Source organism: Zootoca vivipara, chromosome Z2, assembly GCF_965207765.1.
Source record: "Zootoca vivipara chromosome Z2, rZooViv2.hap1.1, whole genome shotgun sequence".
Taxonomy (NCBI): Eukaryota; Metazoa; Chordata; class Lepidosauria; order Squamata; family Lacertidae; genus Zootoca; species Zootoca vivipara.
The window spans coordinates 22,930,750-22,950,126 of NC_142585.1; the positions used below are offsets into that span (position 1 = coordinate 22,930,750).

The following is a 19,377-nucleotide window of genomic DNA, read 5'->3' on the forward strand; positions in this document are numbered from 1 at the left end:
TCCAGGCTGAATCAGGCCTGGCTCTAGGTGCAGTCCTGGTGGTGCAGGGCACCAGGGTGCCGGGCCGGCAGGGGAGGCGCTGCGCGCTGCGAGGGCAGGGGCGCCAGAGAGATCTCCGCGCCTCAGCGCCAGGCGCCCGACCTGCTCGAGACAGCCATGGGCTGAATGATGGGGGTGGAGACGCTCCTTCAGGTATACAGGACCGAGGCCGTTTAGGGCTTTAAAGGTCAGTACCAACACTTTGAATCATGCTCGGAAACGTACTGGGAGCCAGTGTAGATCTCTCAGGACCGGTGTTATGTGGTCCCGGTGGCCACTCCCAGTCTAGCTGCCGCATTCTGGATTAATTGCAGTTTCCGGGTCACCTTCAAAGGTAGCCCCACGTAGAGTGCATTGCAGTAGTCCAAGCAGGAGATAACCAGAGCATGCACCACTCTGACAAGACAGTCTGCGGGCAGGTAGGATCTCAGCCTTCATACCAGATAGAGCTGGTAGACAGCCACCCTGGACACAGAATTAACCTGTGCCTCCATGGACAGCTGTGAGTCCAAAATGACTCCCAGGCTGCACACCTGGTCCTTCAGGGGCAGCAATTCTGCCCACACTTACCTGGGGGGGGGAATCCCATTGAACTTGATTGGACATACTTCTGAGTAAGCCTGTACAGGATCACTATTTTCATTTCCCCAAGTAGCATAACAATTACTGTAGAAATAAATACCTTGAGCCGTGTCTAAGTAGATACACCCTTACTTCTAATGGCAGCTTGTGGTTTTGGTTTGGCGTCTGCCTCTGCAAGCCTTCATCTGATTTCTTTGAAATGGTGCATAAAGTCCGGAGTAAGTGGGGGGGGGAGGTATTGGCAGTGCCATATTTCTATGAAAAATGTCGCTACACACTGTGCCCACCATCTCCCCCACCATCCTGTCGCCGTTTGCTTGCACTCCCTCTGCCACCATCCCACCACCACTGCTTGTTCACCTCCTCCCTCTCTTCCCCTGCTTCCCCCCTGTTTCGACCACCACCACTTCCCAGAGCCTCTCAGAGCTGCTTGGGTGCGACCCTTTTACAATTGCCAAAGCACCTTCCAGGAAGGTGCCTGGCAACCATAAAAAGGTCGTGCCAAAGCACCTCTGCTCCCTTTCTGTGATGTTTTTAGATCACTTCCAGGTTCACTGTGGTGTGCACGTTTGCGCACATATCAGACACACCTAAAATAGTTTCTGCATGTATCAGTAATAAGAGGGTCAATGGTCTCAGGTTGCGCAGTCTAAAAGGCTCAACATAAAAGAAATGGAAATTGGGAGAGAGGAGGAAAAATGAATATTAAGGGAACCAGCTCTTAGTTACAAAATTCTTATAAGTGTTCTGTCTGGCAAGGGGTAAAGGAGTAAGCTCTTTGGTGCTGGCACTTTTTGGCCAATAGCTGGGCCCAGGCTGATTTCCCCCTTGCTGTGATATTCTTCCTGGGAGGCAGGGGGTTTAACTCCCCAGCGGCCTTCACCCCCTGAACGATGGCACAGGCCAGTGTGTTCTGATTTTCAGCTCTGCAATCCCAACTGGTGCACATGGATAACAGGTTTCCAATAAAGCCTTAAACATCTTTATGCAGAAGTGAGTCCTGCTATTTTCAATGCAGCTTACTCCCCCCCCCACGCGCCCGCCCGCCCCCGGCAAGTAAACTGTGTGGTAGAAAAATAATAATCTGTGCACAAGGCAAAATCAGACACCGTTTTATCTGTTTTCCGTGTTATCAGATTCCCAGTTTGGCAGTGCAGGAGAGCTAGCTGCTAGTATTAAAGCCTTCCCAACAGAGCCAGCCACTCGCAGTAAAAGGAAACAGTAAGTTCTTTTCATTGGTAAAGCACTCCTCTCTTTAAACAGGATCGCCCCCTTCTGGTAATCACATTGTCTGCCATGCCAACAGAAATAGTGAATAGGCAGATAACTGCGCAGGATACAAGGCTGAATGCATGAGCTTCTGTCCAGGGAATCTTCTGGGATAGATGAATCTGTAAGTTCTGGCCTCTGTCGCTTTAAAATTCTCTCAATTTCACATTCTTCCATTCTCAAGGTTTTTTTTGCAAATCATACTTTCCCTAATACAATGCATTTTTGAAAGTTAAAGTGTCTGTTGTTAATACACGCTTTCCCCTATTTTTGTACATTTTGCGTTTAAAGCTCTGCATTGCAAAATTGTTGTTGTTGTTGTTTAGTCGTTTAGTCGTGTCCGACTCTTCGTGACCCCATGGACCATAGCACGCCAGGCACTCCTGTCTTCCACTGCCTCCCGCAGTTTGGTCAAACTCATGTTCGTAGCTTCGAGAACACTGTCCAACCATCTCGTCCTCTGTCGTTCCCTTCTCCTAGTGCCCTCCATCTTTCCCAACTTCAAGGTCTTTTCCAAGGATTCTTCTCTTCTCATGAGGTGGCCAAAGTATTGGAGCCTCAGCTTCACGATCTGTCCTTTCAGTGAGCACTCAGGGCTGATTTCCTTAAGAATGGATAGGTTTGATCTTCTTGCAGTCCATGGGACTCTCAAGAGTCTCCTCCAGCACCATAATTCAAAAGCATCAATTCTTCGGCGATCAGCCTTCTTTATGGTCCAGCTCTCACTTCCACACATCACTACTGGGAAAACCATAGCTTTAACTATACAGACCTTTGTATGCAAGGTGATGTCTCTGCTTTTTAAGATGCTGTCTAGGTTTGTCATTGCTTTTCTCCCAAGAAGCAGGCGTCTTTTAATTTCGTGACTGCTGTCACCATCTGCAAATTCTGGTGGATAGCTGTGCTTCACTTTGTGTAGTTTAAAAACTATTTCTTTAAGGAAATGTGAATTCTGTAGGTTTCCATTAAAATGTAAAAAAATTCCCTTTCCCAGCATGTTGGACAACTGCTCAAACTCGCTTAGCAGATTTCCAGCTCAAAACAAAACCAACATTGCTATAATTCACTGGTCCAAAAGCAGGTTTCAAAGAGCAATTCCCCTTATTCAGCCCTGCCCTGTGACCATTCATCTATATATATATAAATGTAAAAAGGGCATGTGAATGTGTTTCCACTTTTCACCGAAACCGCTTGACCGATAGCGTTCAAATTTGCACACAACGTCCCATGCTAATGTGAGAGGAAGCATATACCGTTTGTGTAGACAGATGTCACACCTGCACAATGTAAAAAACCCCAAAAACCATGTTTCAGAACACACAACTCACCCCCAAGTGCATGCTGGGGAAAAGAAGCCAGAAGAGGTTGCAAAACAGCACCCTCTAGCGGCGGCTACACTGCTACCGCAACTATAAAACCTTCGCCCTCTATCGGCGGCTACACTAATACTGTAGCTAGAAAACCTTCCCTCTCCACAGCACCTCGGCTCGCCTTTACAGACTAGGCCGAACTAGCCTGAATGGAGGTGGGGACTCACATGGGTGTGTGTTGGGGGAGGGGGGGACAGAATAGGTCATGGGTCAGGACAGGGTGGGGGGAATCACAGGGATGAACCGGGGGTGGGTGGGGAGGCGGAATAGGTTATGAGTCAGGACAAGGTGGGGGAAACCACAGGGCTGAGCCAGGGGGTGGGGGGGAGATGGGATGCGTCATGGATTGGGACAGGGTGGGGGGAAACACAGGGATGAGCCACAGCAACACGTGGCCGGGCCAGCTAGTCATCAATAAAATGCCTGAATTTTGTTCAGTTAATTATAATCTGTCAAGTAAATACAGACACCTTCACATATTACAGAAGCAATAGTTTGAAATGGAAGACTAAGATTCATTTTGAATTAAATGTCTTCTCCACACATGGAAGAAAATGCTTCTTTTAAGGTGGAGCTTGTACAAGGACATGTGCTCAAGTAATTAGAATTATTTTAATTTGCTGCATTTTCTTAAGTGCAACAATTAAACGAAGGGGGTACCTTTTGAAATCACCAGATGTTTAACTGATTGATAGATCTGATTATTCAGCTTGATATTGAATAATGGTTTCACAATTCTCCCTAACTACTTCACATCCAGAGGTCACTGAAATAATGTCTCTACCAGCTTGCTCAAATAACTGATGTCTCAGATCCGATTATTAATTTGCAGCTTACTGGCTCACTGGGAGCCCTGTAAAGCCATCTCTTTCACTTTCACTTTTGCAGTTGCAAAAGTTGTATAAAATCACCACAATAATACTGTTTCCTTTTCCTTTCCTTTCCTTTCCTCCAACCCCCATGTTTGCACTACAGGATCTGAGTTCAATTTGATGACTCGTGGCGAAAATATGCAGAGCAACGTGACGACATGCAGTGCCACCATTGATGATTTCCGGAATCAAGTGTACACTACAACGTACTCTATAATCTCGGTGTTCGGCTTATTAGGAAATGGCTTTGTGCTGTGTGTCCTTATAAGAACATTCCAGGAGAAAACAGCCTTCCAGATATACATGGTCAACCTTGCTACTTCAGACCTGTTGTTTGTGTGCACACTGCCTCTGCGGGTGGTGTACTATGTCCACAAGGGAGACTGGTTCTTTGGTGACTTCCTATGCCGGATCAGCTCCTACGCCATGTACGTCAACTTGTACTGCAGCATCATGTTCATGACGGCCATGAGCTTCTTCCGCTGCATTGCCATTGTTTTCCCCATGCAGAACCTCAGGTTTGTAACTCGGAAGAAAGCCGTGCTGGTATGCGGGGCCATTTGGATCTTCGTGATACTGACAAGTGTGCCATTTCTGCTGAGTGGCTCATACCTGGACAGTTCGAGCAACAAGACTAAGTGCTTTGAGCCCCCACCAATAGATCAGATGCTGAAACTGGTGGTCCTCCATTATATTGCATTATTTATTGGCTTCATCATTCCCGTCACCACCATCGCCGCCTGCTACACCATGATCATAAGAACCTTGCTGAAAAATTCCCTGCAAAAAAAAGAAGCAGCCCACCGAAAAGCCATCTGGATGATTGTCATTGTCACCTTGACCTTCCTCTTGAGCTTTGCTCCCTATCATGTCCAACGCACCGTCCACATTCATTTCATGATGAAAGGGGGTTCACGTTGTGAGGATATCCTTTACATGCAGAAATCTGTGGTGATAACGCTTTCCCTGGCAGCTTTCAATTGCTGCTTCGACCCGCTTCTCTATTTCTTCTCTGGAGGCAACTTTCGCAAAAGGCTTTCTACCTTCCGAAAGGGCTCAGCCTCCAGTGTGTCACAGGCACACAAGTTCAAGATGTCCTTAAAGAACTTTGAGGAGGAGCCAGCTAATGGGAAGGCACGAGAAGAGATGGGCTTATAGACTTTGCAGAAGCTCCAAAAAAGTTCTGTACAGGGTGGGAACCCAAAAAAGCTGGCACACTGCTAACTCTTAAGTTATGAACATGATGGTGCAAGGCAACCTGGAACTGGCATGACCTCTGGAGTCATTCAGATACCTCTGCAGCAGTCATACCCTCTGAGGTGCATTATCCCATGTGTGTTGGTGGTTTAGTAGATGTGCGGGATGATTTGTCATATTTATTTGCCACATTTATGTCCCACCTTTTCTCCAAGCTCAAGGAAGTGTACATGGTTCTCTCTCCTCCTTCTATTTTATCTACAGAGCAAACCTCCAAGGTAGATTGGGCTGAAAGATAGTGGCTATCTCACAGTTGCCCAGTAATTGTGCATTGCAAGTAAGCAATCAATCAATACATCAATACATCCATCCATCCAGGACTGCTTGTGCACAAGCATTTGTGTCCTTCACAACTTGACTTGCAAACAAGTGGTCTTGTGGAGGCAATGCTAAAGAGTAAACAATGACTAAATACTGCTTGTTGTAAGATAAAGGAACACACAGCACTTTTGAAGCACATACACACACACACCCCAAAAATCTGGTCACTGTAGTTTACCCCTCACTGAGTTACAGTTCCCAGTAACACTTAACCAACCACAAGATTCTTTCCAAATTAAGAGAAATGAATTAATTTTTAAGTGTTGCAAAGTCACTATCCCATCCTAGTGATCTGATTCGCAGAAAGTGCATAGCTATAACTGGGTAAAGGAGGGTGAAGGTCCTCCGGAGAATGGGAAAGGGAATAGGTATAGGAACCTAGGACCCCTAAGTGCTCTCCACCACTTATGACTCCTATGAACAGGCATTCAGGAACACAGTGCCATCATGGTTAGTAGTCATTGATAGCCTTGTCCTCCATGAAATTCTCTAATCCTCTTCTGAAGCCATCTAGATCGGTGACCATCACTACCCTAAATATGTGCTGTGTGAAGAAGTACAGTGGTACCTCGGTTTACAAACTTAATCTGTTCCAGAAGTCTGTTCTTAAACCAAAACCATTCTTAAACCGAGGCGCCCTTTCCCTAATGAGGCCTCCCGCCACCAGTGCCCTTCAACCGTTCGGATTCCATTCTTAGACTGAGGTAAAGTTCTCAAACCAAGACACTATTTCCAGGTTTGCGGAATTTGTAAACCAAATCATTCTTAAACCAGACTGTTCTTAAACCGAGGTACCACTGTACTTTGTTTCAGAGGTGCCATCTTTCAAGATGATTGAGGGGGCCCGATGTGATGTCCTGGCGTCATGCATGTGACACCGCAAGTAGTCAGCGGGCAGAGCCAAATGCCCTCTGAACACTGAGGGGAACTGGATACACACACCAGTTTTAATCCCACCTTCCAGTGTACTTAGTATAAGATGCAAAGGACTTAAGTGGGGAACCTTTGGCCCTCCAAATGTTACTGAACTGCAGCTCCCAACATCCCTGGCCATTGGCCATGCTTGCTGGGGTTGATGGGAGTTGTGGTTCAACACCACCCAGAGGGCTAAACGTTCTCCACACCTGGCTTCGGTAATCCAGTTTCCTCTTCTCACTTTCTTTCCCCTCCCTTTCAACAGGCACTTTGACATTCCATTATATCCTGGAGGCTCACAGAGCTTTCTCAGGTCATCAGTTTGTTTGTTTTAAAATGTTCTTATTAAATTTTAATTTAACAAATGTATACGCTTCTGCATATCTAGAATTTCCACCGAGTATGTAAGATCCACTGTCTTATTTCTTGAGTTGGTGTCAATGAGACTGCTTGCCAAGAAACTGATTAAACTGACTTACATTGTATATCAGGGCCGGCCCACCCATCAGGCAAGTTGATGTGATTGCAGATCCTCATCTCAATATTTCCCCCCCTCCTTGTTCCAGATGTAGATTTCCCTGGTGGGGAGGGGGGGTGCCATTTTGGGGGTCCATCTCAGGTGCCAAAATGTCTTGGTCTAGCCCTGGCTGAAATGCATGCACTATCTCCAAGCAGGTACCACAAAGCTATAGTGAGCTCTGATACTGGTGCAGAACTGAGACCTGGGAGGGCATGTTTAGAGTTTTGAGCTAAGACCAAGGAGGCTCATGTAAGAACATAGAATCACACAATCAGACCTTAGGTCCATCTAGTTAAGTTGTTGTTTAGTCGTTTAGTCATGTCCGACTCTTTGTGACCCCATGGACCATAGCACGCCAGGCACTCCTGTCTTCCACTGCCTCCCACAGTTTGGTCAAACTCAATCTAGTTAAGTATTGTCCCGCAAAGAACTCTGCAGGCTATAGTTTGTTATAGTTTACTAGGGATTGTAAAGTCTGTGAGGGGTGAACTAAAGTGCCCACAATTCCGTAAGGGAATGTATGCACTTCAAATGTGCTTTAGTTATAGTGTGCCCTAAACCTAGTCTGAAACCCTGAAAAGCTTCTGCCAATCAGTGCCGATAATGCAAAGATAAATGAGCTATGTTTGAATCCTCTTTCCACACCCAAAGTTTAGTTGGCAAGGTTCTGCAGAATTTTCAGCATCCTTGTAAAATCTCAAGAGAGAGCAGGGGAGGAAAATGTCAGAGTGACCTAAATCTGAGTGAAGTGGGGCGGCTTGGGGGGGGGGGGGAGAAAGAGACAGAAGAGAAACAGCCGGTAGGGAAAGGCACACATTCCTTTAGCACTCAGGAGGTTATGGTGGAGCAGCAGCAGAAAATACAGCTCTGCTGGTGGACCAAAGTAAACAGGATTGGAAACTCCCAGCAAGACCATTGCGCAAACTTTCAAGACATTAATCACAGTGCCAGTGGGAAATGTAAACATTTGTCATGGTGGGAATTAATGCAGCTGGGGAGCTGATGAGTATGTGCCCTGAATTCCCAAAGAGGCAGGGAATTCAGAATTGTGTCAGGGCCAATGAGACGCTTAAGCCTGCTTCCTAAATAGTGCTATGGCTAAAATGCAAAATATTATTTGGTATAAAGGCTCCAAGGAGATCAAGGCAGGGCTCATCTCCCTTCAACATGCCAGAGTCAGTGCCTATCCAATCAAGCAATGTAGGAGTAATCTGCTCCTCATGGTGCCAAACTAGATAGATATACTAACTCTGTATCTTTATCCTTGAGGGCAGAGTGGGGAGGTAGGATAAATTTGATTCTGTTCACATTTAAAAGCAAACCTACCTAATTAGCACTTTCCAAGACACCATGAAAAGTGAAACACTGCTATTTGCACTTCGAAATTTGCACTTATCTGAATTTTGCAATGCAGTTCTCCAAACAGTGTTGACAAAAATACATATATTAGATATATATATATATAATATATAAATTAAAATGTACATGGTTGTGAAAATGTGTGCAGTAGTCCATATTGCATAGAAAATGTATTTAGCAGGAGAAATTTGTACAATAATGCTGGGGGGGAAATCACTTTTTTCTTTTTTATTAGAAAGCAAATTGCTGCAGGACTGTAGATAACTGAATTTCAGACTGGAAAAACTGAGAGAACAAAAATTGACAGAAATTTCTATCTCTAGTACAGGGTTTTGTTTTTTAAAAAGAAAACATGAATGATTGTTTTGGTGGCTCTGATCTGGATTTGAAAACCTAGCTTTGGAGTTGAGACTTTAACTGTTCATTGTCCTAACTATGATTCCAATCTGAATCAACATCCCCATTTGCCACCAACTGGCACAAGGTGGGGATGGGCCTTCCATTGAACTGAATTAGAGTTTTGTTCCATATGCAAACTGCCAGCAAAGGGGGGCCCAATCCAAATTGGGGCTACAGTGATGGGCATTGGGTTAAAGCTCCCCTAATGCTAAGAAGGGATTGTTCAGTCAGTAGAGCCTGAGACATTTGCCCCACATTGGGCAAAAGATTCCTGCATTGCAGGAAATTGAACTAGATGTCCCTTGTGGTCTCTTCCAACTCTACAATTCTATGATTCTAACCTCCATTCTAGAGTTAAGGGCACTTAACTTAAAATCATAGATAAACTAAACAATGGTTTAAAGGCAAATGCACTGGACACCTCCTGCAAAGAAATGAACAAGGAAAACTCAGTGAGGTAGCAATTGCACAAAGTATTAAATTTCAAAAGTGATTTTTTAAATTGCCATTGTAGTTATTACAAACTGTGGCCTATGTGGAGTGTGTTGCCAAGAGTAACATGCATGTAAAATATATATCGTGTCAATTTTGTCTTTGTGTTGAATGTAAATATATGTATGCAGACCCTCCTTTTTTTGCTTCCTTTGAGGTGGGGCTTGTAAAATGAGCACAAATTATACGAGTGGCCAGGAAAATTCTGTAGTTTGTAGCTCTTTGTATTTATCCAATAAGAATGAGTGCAATCAAAATGGGACAAATCAGAAAGGGAATTTGCTGTCCTGCTGCCTGGTGAGAGTTTCATGAGGTCTGTGATAGCTAACTGCAAAAAAAGGATAGAAGGAAAGACTGCAAAATTCGCTAGACCAGTTTACTTCCAGAAAAGGTAGCAGAGATATCAGGAGCTGCTGAGGCTAGGAGCAACATCAAATGGATCTTTATCAGGGATGCGGCACTTCAGGCCGGGAGATGAAAGTGGCCCTTCAGACCTCTATACTTGGTCCTTGGGGGTCTCTTCCAGCCACAACCCTTGCTGCTGACCCTGTTCCACACCTACCTCAAGTGTTTGGCTGGCTGGAGTGTATCCTTGAATTGTGAAAATCTTTCCTGGATGGATACACCTGTGGGTGTGGGTGGGTGTGCACGCAGAAACCTTTGGCTTTTGTGTGGCAGGAAAGTAGCCAACAATACAAAAGTAAGAGTCACATCCCTTGCTGTGCCCACTTTTGCCTCTAGTCTTTTACACCTGGCCCTGCCCACTACAGTCTCCAGAAGGTTGGTCCCAAAGGCAATGCAGCCCTTGGTCTGAAAAAGCTTCCTCACCCCTGAGCTGCATAGAGATGGTGTTCTTGACCCATTACCAGATGTTGACAGGAGGAACTTTGGCATTTCCTCCAGATTGGCCCTGATCATCACCAAGGGAAGGTAAGTACTCTTGGCACTAAGGAGCTCAAGAGCAGCAGCTCCTGGCATGGAAGAGCTGCACCCCTCACCTGACCTCCTGCCAGTTGATTCACTGCAGCTTACGAAGAAGGTGAAGTGGGGAGAAAAGGCAGGGGGAGGTTGGTGTGGTGCAAACACTGGCAGGAGTACCATATTGATTCTGCCAAAGCATTTGCACCATGCCCCTGCCCCTGTTGGGACACCATATGAGCACACACACACACCAACAATGCTGCCCATTACTGCTCATTAGGGAGCTGTTAGCTCAACAATGGTCCAGAAGAGACCAAGAAATGTATTTCACTATTGCCTGCTCCGCCTCTTTATTATGAAACTGCCTTATACCACACCGAACCATCTCATTCAGTATTGACTGGCAGTAGTTCTCCGGAGTTTCACAAAACCTGTAGTGAGCTATGGTCCTTTACAAATGGATCTACATTGAACATACGAAGCTGACTTTTTTTGTGTCAGACCAGTCATCCATCTAGGTCAGTGTTGCCGACACTAACCGACAGCTGCTCTCCTGGGTTTCAGGCAGGAGCATTTCCCAACCCAGCTTGAAGATGCTGGGGATTGAACCTTTTTTCTACCTGATCATCAGCTGGATCGTTGTTTGCAGTGGGAACTTCTCCCTCCTCCCAAGGAGACCTTGGGTGACAGAGCTTCCTGGCAACCAAATGGGCACTCCAATGCCAACTCTGGGCTTCCCACCAATTCTGCTGGTGCCCTCATTCTTGAGACTCGGCTGATGAAGGCAGCCCTGTTTAGGGAAACTTTTAATCTTTAAGAAATTAGTGTATTTTAATATTTCTGTTGGAAGCTGCCCAGAGTGGCTGGGGAAACCCAGCCAGATGGGCGGGGTATAAATAATTTATTATTATTATTATTATTATTATTATTATTATTATTATTATTAAGAGGTGCAACTGGGCATCAAGTAGACTCTTGGGCTTTGGGCAGGTGGGACATTGATGAGGCACTTCTGGCTGCCTTGGGACTATCACAAGTTCGTTCAGGTCCCCAGCTGATCAGTGAAAGCCCCTTTCATCCAAGCTCCACCCTCATCCAAGTCTCACCTTTACCAAATCAGCCTTGAGGTCAACTGGGAAGGCCTGGCAAGGCCTAATTAGGCATCTGGGCTAGATTGATTGGGATTTCCCCTCACTGTGGTGTTCCCACTCACTGCTGCTCCCTCCTCTTGATAACAGCAGGGTTGGGTACAGCACCAGCTAAAAAGAAAAAGCTAATCACAACCATACAAACACCAGGGCCGTCTCAAGCATGTCGGGCGCCCTGGCGACGTGATGCGGAGATCGCTCCGGTGCCCTCGCCCCGCGCCACCCAGCTTACCCCTAGAGCCGGCCCTGACAAACACAACACATAGGCTGATAGTTAGTAGAGAATATATAATAGAATAATGATATCATTCAAATTGTAGGAATAAGCCAAGCAAAGTTCATGTGTACAATAGAACAGAGTGGTAGCGAGGACCATCAAGCCGTATGTTCAAAAGAGATATCTAACGACAGTCTCACAATAGTCTTTCAAAAGTTTCAACAAAAGACATCTCAAAAGTTTCAGAAGTAAAGTCTCCCAATAGTCTTCAACAGTTTCAACAGAAGACGTCTCAAAAGCCTCGAAAGGACAGTGTCTCCAGAATGATACTACTGTTTTGTAATACCGTAGTCTTCATCAGCTGGGGATAAGATACAAGACATACAACCCATGAAGCACTCTGGGCAGCTTCCAACATATATAAAAACAAAATTAAACATTAAACATTAAAAAAACACCTTCTCTATACAGGATTGCCTTCCGCTGGCTAGGGGTCAGATAATTTCATACCCTCCAACATTTCTCCAATGAAAATAGGGACATCCTAAGGAAAAGGCGGGGCAGTCTGGGATCAAATCAGAAACTGGGATGGCTTCTCTAAATCAGGAGTGTCCCTGAAAAATAGGGACACTTGGAGGGTCTGCCATCAGCAACTTGTCTGACAGTGCATTGATGCCAACCTGCATTACTCTTCTGCCATATCCTAGAATAATAACATCCCTTCAATCCATGCCAACACCTCATCACTGGCACAACTTTATACCAGGATCTGCCAGGAGAAATTGCCCTGCCATTGATTTCAAGTTCACTAGGGGAAATCATTTAAAATACCCATCCCCTGAGTCAATGGTTGCCCTGCCCTCCTCATGCAACCGCAAGAGAGCATGGAATGCAGACCACATCCATACTTCACCTTTGTGGCACTATAGAGCTACTTTAAACAGACATGGCTCCCCCCCAAAAAATTTTTTTAAAATTATGGGAGTAGAGCTGGTTAAAGGTGCTGAGAGTTGCTAGCAGATGGCTATTCTCCTGAAAGAGTTCCCTGTGGGATCGACTGATAAACCACTCTGAGAACTGTAGCTCTGTGAGAGGAATAGGGGCACCTTAAGAACTCTCGGCATCCTTAACCAGCTACAACTTCCATAATATTTATTTGGGGGGGGGAGCCATGACAGTTTTAAGTAGATTCATAGCACTTTAACTGAGCATCGAATCACAGCTAAGGGTGAGCAGATGTGTCGGTTTTGATTTTTCTCAGTTTCTCAGTTTCCCCATCTTAAGTTTATTCATCTACCGTTCTCTATCACTCTGAAATTCTTTTAAGTCCTCATGAAAACATGTCATCATTTTAGTGGGAACTTCTCCTAATAGGCACATTTTCTCAAGCAGCTTCCCCTAACGTGTTATCTGTTATCATCACAAATGCATGCAATTTTATGCACACTTTCTCTGATGGACTCAGAAGCTAAACCTTGACTCATTGGAATTTCACCTGGGATCAAACCTTGCTCCAACAGCTTAAGCTCCCCAACTTCAAAAGCCCTTGCAACCAGAAAATGAGAAGCAACCAGGTATTTTTGCCCAAGCTCCAGGCAACTTGCTGTACTTCTTCTCTGTGTAAGGGAAAAAGAGAGATGTGATTTGATGTGATTTTTGTTGCTGTTATCTGATACGGGTTTTATCGCATTAAAGAGCTTAAAATGCTCGGGAATATTAACAAAATTATCAAAAAGCTACAGTTCCTTGATGCACCAGGAATCATGTGTAAAACTAATGTTAGAAATGGGGACAAAGTTAGTAAGGCATTCTGAGTGAATACTTTTAGGGGGGAAGTCTGCTGGTTTCTGCAGGCAGTACCATGCTCTGTCTGGTTGCTAGATGGCACTGCAGTGTAACTGGAATTGTGTTTTATTTATCCCCAAGGGCAGTCAGGTTTTCTGAGGGTTGCCCTTTATTCCAGTTCAGTGATAAAATTCAGGGGAAGTGCTGGGACAAAAAATAAAACCCTGCTAGGACACAGAGTTTTAAAGTGTGGGCCTGCAAAAGGTAGTCTGAATGAGCCCTATGTTGCGTTTGCACCTCAAATATTAATTGTATTGGTTTGTACTCTATTCAGAGAGACTGTATTCATGAAAGCAGAATATTTCTGATTGATAGCCATTCAGGACTGGATAACATCTCAGAACAAGAAGTAACGTTAGCTTGAAACATCTACCCAAGTTTCAGTGTTGGATAACCAACATCCTTTGTGGCGACTGTGCCAACAATTTCAGAAGGACACATGAAAAGCATAGAAACCTGTTAGTCTGTTCAGAAAATGCCAAAATTCTCAGTTAAAACTTTCTTAGACCTTGGCTCAGTGTTGTCCCATCTACACTATACATTTAAAGCACCATCATTTAAAAGAGTCGTGGCTCTCCACCACCCAAAATATCTAGGAACTGTGGTTTGTTAAGGATGCCAAGAGATGCTAGGACACTCTCATACCCCGTCACAAAGCTGCTATTCCCAGAGCGGTGTAACAGTCAATCCCTCATCTCAGGGCACTTTAGGAATCAGAACTCTCTGAAGGGAATAGGGATCTCCTAACAATTTCCAGCATCCTTTAAAAACTATAGGTGGGACCAAAAGTTGCCTCTACTCAGTCTTCAGATGGGGTGTTGGAGGAAATTTACAGAAGGGGAGTGCATATGTGTGATGTCAATCAATTAAAGACTGTAGCTTCCCACTTTTTATTAATCAATTGGTTAATGTTAGATAGATTCACCTATTTCCCAAACCTCAGGATAATCAGAAGTCTTTTAAGAATATTAGAAAATGGACATTGTTTCTCTCTAGTGTGGCATAATTCACAATGTTGACAAATACAGTCATACCTCATGTTACGTCCGCTGCAGGTTACGTCCTTTCGGGTTGCGCTCCATGCCGAACCCAGAAGTACCAGAATGGGTTACTTCTGGGTTTGGCACACATGCATGCACAGAAGTGCTAAATTGCACTTTGCGCATGCACAGAAGCATCAAATCACAACCCGCATGTGCACAGACGCGCAGGCGCAGGTTGCAAAGGCATCCCACACAGATCATGTTCGCAACTCAAGCGTCAACTGTATAAGCTACAACCCATTATTAGAATAATAATAGTGCCCAGCTTTTTTGTGTTTGTTATGTTTTTATCCCACCTTTCTTTCAAGGTGGTGTGCATAGTTCTCCTCTTCCCCATTTTTACCTTCACAACAACCCGGTTAGGTAGGTTAGGCTGGCCCAAGATCACTCAGTGTTTTGAACATGGTCCAGCACTCCAACCAGTGGCCAGTACTATTGTCCCCATATCTATGGGTGGGCAATCTGTGGGCACCCAGGTATTGCTGGACTCCAGCTCACATCACATTATTGGCCATGCTAAGGCTAATGGGAGGTGGAGTCCAGCAACATCTGCAGGGGCACAGATTCCTTAATCTTGTCATACACACATTTTTCCTACTCCCTGTGCTAAAGCTGGTGGCTTCTCCTTCTAGTTTGTGCAGATAGCATGATGGTTTTCCACTTTCTAGTGAAAACACACACAGAGAGAGGGGGGCAACTAAAGGTTGCAGTTCTGACATGACAGTGCATCTTTTCAACCGTTTACAGTGGAACCTCAGGTTATGTACAGACCTCCTTACGAACGTTTTGGGTAATGAGCTCCTGGTTGCGAACTTTGCTCTCAGGGTGTCAGTGGAAGTCGTGTGCCGGTGACGCAGCAGGCCCCATTAGCAAAAGCACACCTCATATTAAGAACAGTTTCAGGTTAAGAACAGACCTCTGGGATGAATGAAATTCGTAACTGGCGGTACCACTGTACAAATACTGATGGATTGGACCTTGTTTCCTTTTGTTTGCCTATGATATTCTAAGGGTGCCTTCACAGTGCCATTATCCTGCTGGAGGGATTCAGTTTGAGGTCTGCAAGAGTAAACTGGATTACAGGGCTTGATTGCACTAGCACAAGAGTGTGGGCTAGTCTCCACGAGAGAGCTTAGTGGAGGAGACTCTCTCACACACCCAAACCTACTCAGTTTAGCTGGGCTTTCAATGCACATTCTGTAAGCAGGCAGCAAGGCACAGTTAGCAGCCAGTTTCTCCCCCCTTCATTTCAGCAGCTGCTCTACAAAATAAGGGTCTTAGCAGTGCCTTGCTGCATGCTACGTGCTTTGAAGTCGTGACTTTGCGACTTCAAAGGACAAAAACCCTGTCGGTCAGCTTCCTCCTCCTTAGCATGGAGGAAGTGGATGGGATAAAGGTAAAGGTACCCCTATCTGTTAGGTCCAGTCACGGATGACTCTGGGGTTGCGGCGCTCATCTCACTCTATAGGCTGAGGGAGCTGGTGTTTGTCCACAGACAGCTTCTGGGTCATGTGGCCAGCATGACTAAACCACTTCTGGCGAACAAGAGCAGTGCACGGAAATGCTGTTTACCTTCCCGCCGGAGCGGTACCTATTTGTCTACTTGCACTTGATGTGCTTTCGAACTGCTAGGGTGGCAGGAGCTGGGACCGAGCAACGGGAGCTCACCCCATCACGGGGATTTGAACTACCGACCTTCCAATCGGTTTAGACCACAGCGCCACCCACATCCCTCTAGAGGATGGGGAGGGAACTAGAAATAGTCAGCTCCACCTGTCAGTGGTTTTGGCTCCACCTACTGTTGGCCTCCTTGTGTTCTGCCTTGCCAGTCCCAATGGCCACCAGACCCCACTGGCGGAACTTCTGAGGACGATATGCATGAGGTTACTATATATTCCTGAAGAGGCATCTCCACAATCAACATTCAGCCCAGACACTGAGATCCAGCACTGAGGGCCTTCTGGCAGTTCCCTCACTGCAAGAAGAGAGGTTACAGGGAACCAGGCTGAGGGCCTTCTCAGTAGTGGCTCCCACCCTGTGGAACGCCCTGTTGTGAGATGTCAAGGAAATAAACAACTATCAAAACATCTGAAGGCAGTCCTGTATAGGGAAGTTTTTAATGTTTGATGTTTTAATGTTTAATGTGTTTATGTTATAATTTGCTGGAAGCTGCCCAGAGTGGCTGGGGCAACCCATTCAGATGGGCAGCATAGAATTTATTGTTATTGTTATTGTTGTGGTTCCCCAACTGACACCTTTATTATAACCACTGACTCAAAAGACTGCTGCTTAATTAGGTTTTTGATGCTGTGCTGATGTTTTTCAGTCTGTCTGAGAAATGTCGTGACTATTACTCACACGTTGGTTTCAGTCTGACGTTGTGAAAATGACACCTGCTATCGGAAAACAGCTTTTTTTGCATAGCAACACACTAGACTTCATGTTATAAAAGGAAGACAAGCCATCTTCCTCTTTCCCAGGGAGCAAAATCAAGTCATTTTATTTTTATGTGTTTATTAATTTTTAAGATGGCCTCCCTGTGTTAACACCTGTTGTTTCCTCTAAGAAACATACCTGGGCACAAAGTTTGCTTGTCCAATGTGTGTGCTCAAATAAGGTAGGGGCAAGGAAGGGAGTTGTAAGAGGGACCCATCACCAAATCCACAGTCTGCTCAGAAGAATAAAAGGACTAACCTATATCAAAAGGGGAAAAAGCAGTATGTGCCCTGCCCTCTTTTCACTGGAAGTCCCAACCCTTTTATCAAAAGCTCCACCCTTTTATATAAATTTTGTATCACTCAGTATTCATTTTTTAAAAAAATAAGTTTATTTTAGACTATCATGTAACCTATATACTGTATGTGTCTGTCTCATTGCCTCTGATCTAAAAGGGTTTTTTTAAAAAAGAAAGAAAGAAAGAAAGAAAGAAAGAAAGAAAGAAAGAAAGAAAGAAAGAACCCAACCTATGGTGTGCGTCAGGGGGTCAGCAAACTTTTTCAGCAGGGGGCAGGTCCACTGTCCTTCAGACCTTTTGGGGGGCCGGACTATTTTTTTTGGGGGGGGGGGAAATAAACGAATTCCTATGCCACACAAATAACCCAGAGATGCATTTAAATAAAAGCACACATTCTGCTCATGTAAAAACACGCTGATTCCTGGACTGTCCGTGGGCTGGATTAAGAAGGCAATTGGGCCAGATCCGGCAACCAGGCCTTAATTTGCCTACCCATGGTGTGCGTGATAAGCTCCCCTGAATCCTCCATTTTTTAAAACACACACAACCCTTCAAGAAAAAGGTGTTATCTGATGTTTCCCAATATGACCTTGGTTGAAAATGAACGAAAACAGAAACTAAGCTTCCCCCACAAAATGTTGCTTTTCATTGAAACTCAAGAGTTCCAGCGGACAAATATAGTGAGTTTTCATTTCTGTCTCACCAACTGTATTTTATTATATGTGTCAGAAATCTTTTTGGATAGCCCTGCTCCACACAAGCCTCGACTGTAAGATTTCAAGTTGGCAAAATATTAAATAGGATTGGAGGCAGGCCAGAATAGCCTACTCATCTGCAATTCCCTGATTAATACAGAAGACATATACGGTGCTTAGAATGCCCTTTGCTTCCTACCACCTTTTTAGGCCCATGGGCACATTTTGATTTATAAGTGACTGTCATAGGTGGCACCAAATCTGGGCAATTCTCTCTCTGCTTTTCCCCAGATCAGATCTCAACACAACACAGAGAGAGAAGAAAGGGTGTGCTTTCTTTCTTTGCTTCACCAAGGTATTTTTATCCTGTAGCAGCAGCATTGGGTTGTTTGTTGGCACCTGGGATGTGAGCACGTGCACACACTGGGTGGGTACGGGGCGTGAGGGTGAATCACCACACCCGCCATGCCATGCCAGCCCAGCCCTAGCCACCAGAGCCCAGCCAGCTAATTGCCCTTGGCAAGTAACCCCCCCCCAACGCTGGCCAGATGGCCATTCAGTGAGGAGGGCAAGGATGCAGCAGCGACATCAGGCTGGGTGTAGGGCCTGGCAGCAGGCAGGGTGGAATGGGGATCTTTGTGGGGGGGCTGGTTCACGCCCCCTCATAATTGTGTGCCCAGGGCTCCCCAATGCTATGCCTCTGTCCTGTAGAGCAGTGGTTGCTAATTAGCTACATACTGAGACCCCTGTTTTTCAAAAGCCAAGCCATGGACCCCCTGCTTTTGAAAAGTTTGATATTTCTGGGGTCATTTTTGTTATGTGCCATTTTTGTTATGTGCCTCCCCCTGGGTGGATTATGTGGACCTCCTGGGGTCCCTAGACCACTGAAATATACTCGGAGTCGAGAGTGAATTTCATGCTCTTTATTCAGCTCATAGTCATCAAGGAGGAGAAGAGAAGACGAATGGCTCTTTTCCCAAAACCATCTGCTTATATACATTATTTACACAATGGGCCTTGCGTGATTGGCTACTTCAGGGCTACACCTGTGGGCCAATTATATTGTGGATTGACTTCTGCCTGCAGCCTGATTGGCTGCTCCAGCAGGCCAATCAGGTTGCGGATTCACTTCCACCTGGAGTTGGATTGGGTAGCTCCCGCTGATTCTGAATCCTATTGTTCTAGGATTCAGCTCAGTACATAACACCCCTCCCCTCTAAGTTCCAGTCCTGCCCGGGAAGTTGCATTCGTAGTCCCCAAGGTCTGCTGGCCGCCTCCGTGTGCGTTGTGGCCTGGGGTGTTCCTTGGTCAGGGGTTCTGGTTCTGGCTCGTGTTCCGAGGCTGCTGGCTGTGCCGGGGCTGTCTGGTCTGGCGCCACT

At 45.5% G+C, this 19,377-nt stretch overlaps 1 protein-coding gene across 3 annotated transcripts in view; it reads left to right on the forward strand.

The window, feature by feature from the left end:
• CYSLTR1 (cysteinyl leukotriene receptor 1) overlaps positions 1–5,860 on the forward strand; it is a 58,441-nt gene extending 52,581 nt beyond the window's left edge. For all 3 annotated transcript variants that reach the window (XM_088664611.1, XM_035102078.3, XM_035102076.3), the window contains one exon: positions 4,236–5,860. In XM_088664611.1, the coding sequence (XP_088520737.1) occupies positions 4,253–5,290 (1,038 nt within the window). In that variant the 5' untranslated portion in view covers positions 4,236–4,252 and the 3' untranslated portion in view covers positions 5,291–5,860. The remainder of the gene's footprint in view (positions 1–4,235) is intronic.
• Positions 5,861–19,377: the final 13,517 nt, after the last annotated feature.